This window comes from Neomonachus schauinslandi, chromosome 5 (genome assembly GCF_002201575.2).
Source record: "Neomonachus schauinslandi chromosome 5, ASM220157v2, whole genome shotgun sequence".
NCBI classification, from domain to species: Eukaryota; Metazoa; Chordata; class Mammalia; order Carnivora; family Phocidae; genus Neomonachus; species Neomonachus schauinslandi.
In genome coordinates this window covers 166,909,208-166,913,659 of record NC_058407.1, presented here as the reverse complement: position 1 = coordinate 166,913,659, position 4,452 = coordinate 166,909,208, and the positions used below count along the sequence as shown (strand labels likewise).

The window sequence follows — 4,452 nt, the reverse complement described above, 5'->3', positions numbered from 1 at the left end:
GTGGGGGGGGGGAGGCGTGGGCTACCTAGACAACCTGTCCAGCACTGAAGATGGTCCTGGCTCTGTCCCTCCTTTCTCATCTCCTGACATGGGTAGAGCGCCCCCTTGGGGTGAGGGACAGGCGTGACGGTGCAGGAATGGGGCTGAGGAAGCTCTGGGCCGGGCAGGAGGGTTTCAGGATCCAGGAGGGGAGGCAGGGGCCTGGCCAGCCAGTCAGGGGCGGAGCCTGACAGGGAGTGCCTAGTCCGGAAGGGAGGGCAAAGGGCTATGTTGTCTGCCTGCCCCACCCCACTGACAAGAGTCCCAGTCACCAGGCCACTCTCTCTGTCCGGGGCCCTAGAGGGGTAAGTGTCCTTCTGAAACCCACCTTGTCTCTTTCCTGTGGCTTAGGTGAGAACTTCTTTCCTCCTTGAGGGTCCACACGCCCTGTCCCCTCTGTTTACCCTTGTCCCAGGCAGAGGCCACACCTGCCAACCCCTCAGCATGGCACAGTCCCCCTGCTCTACTTTCAGAGGTCCAGGAGATGGGTACTGGGGGGCAGGAACAGAACTTTCCAGACCCCTCCCCTGCTGACATTAGCATCAGAGCCAAGGGAAGGGCAGAAAGGCCCAGAAGGGGGACACCTCATCTAGACAAGCTCTAATCCCTGCTTCCTTCTCTGTCACCCTACAACAGAGCCCAGAATCCCAAGTGGCTGGAGCACTGGGGGATGCCCAGACAGAGCCCTCGCTGGACCAAGTCCTCCAGGAGCGGGATGAAGCCATTGCCAAGTGAGAGGCAGATGCTGATGGGGGCTGGGAGGGCAGTGGGTGGCTCACCCTCAGGGCTCTGTCCTGCTAGAGGAGAGGAGGTGAGAAGTCAAGTATTCCTGCAGGGAAAGCCACATAAGCTCTCACCCTGTCACAAGGTGGGGGCTGTGGCCACACAGCAGATGTGCGGGGTCCAAGCTGCTCTCCCCACCACATGCAGGAAGCATGCACTGGAGGCCGAGCTGGACACATGCAAAGCCAAGTTGCGCGCTGTGGAGGCCCAGCTACTGGAGGTCCTGGAGGAGAAACTGAGGCTGAGGCAGGAGGTGGAGGCCTGGGAGGTAGCGTGGGAATGCCAGCCGGGCCGGGGAGGCATGGGGAGAAGGAGAAGGGCACAGGGTTGGCCCTGAACCTGCTCTCCTGCCCCCAGGAGGACATGCAGCAGCTGGTGAGGCAGCAGGTCGAGAGGCAACTGCAGAGAGAGGCCAGGGGCTCTCTGGGAGCCCCCGTGGACCCCCGAACTCCCAGGGCCCCCTGGGTCCGATTCCCTCTGGGTCGGTGGGGACGCTGGTGGTGACAGAGCTCAGCCCAGGACCTTGGGAGCAGTGTCTTTATTCATTAAAGCTTGAGGTCTGACCATCTCCGCACCCTCATGCTCTCTCAGTGCCCACCTGAGTCCTTTTGTGCAGAAACATGGAGCGGGCCACAGGGCCTGGAAGCCTGGGGTTTCCTGCCCCCTCTTGCCAGCAATTCTTAGGCCAGGAAGCCTCGGATGGCAGCCACAAAGTCCTGGGGGCAGTCAGCGTGGATCCAGTGGCCAGCATTGGGCACGGTCTGCATCTGGGCTTGAGGGAAGAGCCGCCTAATCTCCGCGTGGTGGCTGGGGCTGTCCGTCGAAGAGAAGACCGCGCAAAAGGGGTCAGAATGGGAGGATGGGGAGAGAGAGAAGTGGAAGCAGAGCAGGGAGAAGAGAGCTACACGAGCTCACATGCCCCGTGGTGTTTCTGAATTCTCAGGCAAAACCCTCCCACACCCAAGCCCTCCCCAAGGTGGGATCCCCAGGCTGGGGCCCCTCCCACCACCAAAAGTAAAACTGGCTTACCGCACATATTGAGAGTTTCCACCCAGGAGGAAGAGGGTTGGCCCAGGGTAAGATTCTTGTCGTGGTGGGAAAGCCAAGATCTTGTCCACGTGCTGGGCCAATGCTTCCAAGTTCACCCTCCACACGAAGCGCCCATCCACCTCCACCAGGTTAGTGAGCAAGAACTGACGCTCGGCCATGTCCTGTGGGGGGGTCCAGAATTGGGGGAGGGAAGCCTCCGTGTGAGGTCTGGGGCTGCCACTCTTCCTCTGACAGGTCCCGGCCCACAACACCATCCGTGCATGGGTGTGTTACTTGGATAACAGTGCTGAGCTGCTCGTCGGCCAGTTTTCGGGCAGAGGAGCGGGGCACCTCATCTGGGATGTCTACAGCCCTCATGGCCGCCATGTAGGATGGGAAGTTGGAGCTCGGTGTGGTCTCCACTGGGCTGATGTCCACAGCAATCAGGCGTTCTACCAGCTCTGGCTGTGTGAGAGAACCAGGCTTGGGACCGGCCTTACGGCAGGCATACTGGGTCTCAGGCAGAGTTCCCAGATCCTGAATTTGGCCATCCAAGACTTGACTGAGTCCCAGGTCGACTGCTGGGTACTCAGGGTCCACACTGGATGGGAGGAAGCCCCGTATAGGGAAGGCTCACCCTCTGGAGCGCTAGCAGCATGGCTGTCTTGCCTCCCATGCTGTGGCCAATGAGGACGCAGGGCACAAGGCCCAGCTGGGGCAGGAGGTCCTGCAGGTCCTGGCTCATGGCCTCGTAGCTCATGTCTGGGCTGTGGGGGCTGTCACCATGGTTCCGAGCATCCATCGTAAGCACCTGCAGAGTGGAGAGGGCCGGCAGAGCTGGCATCCACATTCAGGGCATAGACAGCCTAAGGCAGGGCATTCCTGCAGGCTGAGGGCGGGTAGAGAGCCTGGGGAAAGATCCTGAAGTGGAAAAAGGGCCCCGATGGTGACAGGGCCCAGTTCTCAGACCTAGGAGGCCAGATGAGGAACATGGGGCCCCTCTGCCAGAGAAGAGACGGCCCAAAGAGCGTGACACTCTCTCTAAAGGTTTGGTGCCCACCCAGAGAAAGCAGGTGCCAAGACTTTCCAAGAGCTGGAGCACAGGAGGATGGGCTACTATAAAAGGTGATCAGCTCCCTGTCATCCCTGAACGAACAGGGGCTGGCCCCCTTAACGGGGAGGGTGTTGGCGCTTAGGCCTTGGACAGCCGAGCCTAAGCTCAGTGTGGAGCACGCACATGGGCATCTGTAACATGAACAAAGGACTGGATGGATGCAAGCACGAGAGAATGAATGGGGTCCACCTAGGGCCACGGTATGCCATGTGGCCTCCATCCTTAGAGGGTCAACCTCTTCCTCATTTCCGCTTAGAGAGACCGGCCACTCCCCGGCAGGTGTCTTGTCGTGAAGGCCGACAAAGCGGGCCCCGCCTCGGCCTCCTCCTAGTCCCGCCCAGCCAGGCCCCACCTCCCGCCGGACCCCGCCTCTCCCGGAAGCTCACCCTTCGGCCAGTCTGATGGGCCAGGGCCTTGGCGATGGAGTTGAAGTTGGTTTTGGAGCCGAAGAGCCCGTGCAGGAACACTAGGGCCGGGCGGGTCGCCTCTCCGTCCAGAAGCTTGTAGGAAAGCAGTACCGACCTGGAGGCAGGCGCAAGGATGGAGGAGGGGTCTAAGGCTGCTGGGGAAGGGGTTTAGGGGCGGGGGCGGGCGCAAGCGGAGGAGGCGGGACCATCGCGGCCCGACTGAACGGGGAGGAGCGATGGACGGCCTCCCACATGGCGCCCTTGACTGACCTCGGCTCGACGCCGCTTCGGCCACTGCTGCTGGGTGCGACGGGCACCCTGGAGGAGCTGAGACAGCAGGGGCCGAGCCCCCTAAGGGGGAGACTCCAGGCGCGGGTCCAGCGGAGCATGCCTGGGAGCAGCTACCCGGAGCGCACCACTCCCTGTCCCCTCGCTCCGCCCCCCGTCTTCTCTCAGGACCCCGCCCCGTTCCGATTGCAGCTCCGCCCTCTGCCCCGCCCACTAGCGCGGAATTCCCCGCCCTCGCCTTCGTTTCCTTACGTAATCCCGGAGTACAATCTGTTCCCCCAGTTCCGCCCCTTGCGTCATTACGTAATCCCCTCAGCCTCCGCGCCGTGAGGCTGGCGAGCCACCCCTGGCCACGCCCCAGGCGGAGCCGCCGAATGTCCCTGGTTACGCCCCTCACGAAGCTCCGCCCAGCCTTTTCCGGCGTCGAATCCTCATGGAGAGTCAGGGTCTTGTGGCGTGGGAGTCCTCGCGGCTCGGACCGTCCTGGATTTGAGGCGCAAGCTTTGGCCGCGGGACAGGTCCTTGGCAAGCCGAGGAGGCCCTGCCTTGACCAGCGCCCGCCCTGCACCTGGCCTGCTCCTCTGCCCTCACGCACCGCCTTGGGTGGGTGCCATACTTTCAGTGCCGCGGGCGGGCGCGGAGAGGCGCCGGGAGTGGCTCCCGTCGTCGGGGCGCCAGCTTGGAGGCGCCGTGCTCCACAGCCGGGGGCCCAGGCAGGCCGGGTGGTGCCCCTCTTACCCGTCCTGAAGTCCTCGACTCTAAAGAGCTCATCTCCAACCACCCTCCACGCCC

General features: G+C 62.7%; 1 protein-coding gene across 4 annotated transcripts; it reads right to left on the bottom strand.

Annotated features, from left to right (window-relative positions):
* Nucleotides 1-1,281: 1,281 nt before the first annotated feature.
* ABHD11 (abhydrolase domain containing 11) lies at nt 1,282-3,846 on the bottom strand. Of its 4 annotated transcripts, none has more exons than XM_044915135.1 (6): nt 3,639-3,846; nt 3,352-3,465; nt 2,489-2,662; nt 2,146-2,316; nt 1,852-2,033; nt 1,282-1,635 (listed from the first exon to the last, which is right to left on the bottom strand). In XM_044915135.1, exons 1-6 carry the CDS (start codon nt 3,759-3,761, stop codon nt 1,503-1,505), a joined length of 897 nt encoding a protein of 298 aa, XP_044771070.1. In that variant the 5' UTR covers nt 3,762-3,846; the 3' UTR covers nt 1,282-1,502. The 4 variants fall into 4 exon arrangements, with proteins under 4 accessions (XP_044771070.1, XP_021556192.1, XP_021556193.1 ...); XM_021700517.1 differs by having other exon boundaries at nt 1,852-2,045; nt 3,352-3,487; nt 3,643-3,846; XM_021700518.1 differs by having other exon boundaries at nt 3,352-3,487; nt 3,643-3,846.
* Between the last annotated feature and the right edge of the window lie 606 nt (nt 3,847-4,452).

Coding starts and splice junctions, on each gene's coding strand:
- ABHD11 (XM_021700517.1), bottom strand. CDS start 3,761: ATGCTCCGCTGGACCCGCGCCTGGAGTCTCCCCCTTAGGGGGCTCGGC. Junction 3,488..3,642: donor CGAAGCGGCGTCGAGCCGAG/GTCAGTCAAGGG, acceptor GCCTGCCTCCAG/GTCGGTACTGCTTTCCTACA. Junction 2,663..3,351: donor CCCATCAGACTGGCCGAAGG/GTGAGCTTCCGG, acceptor TCCACTCTGCAG/GTGCTTACGATGGATGCTCG.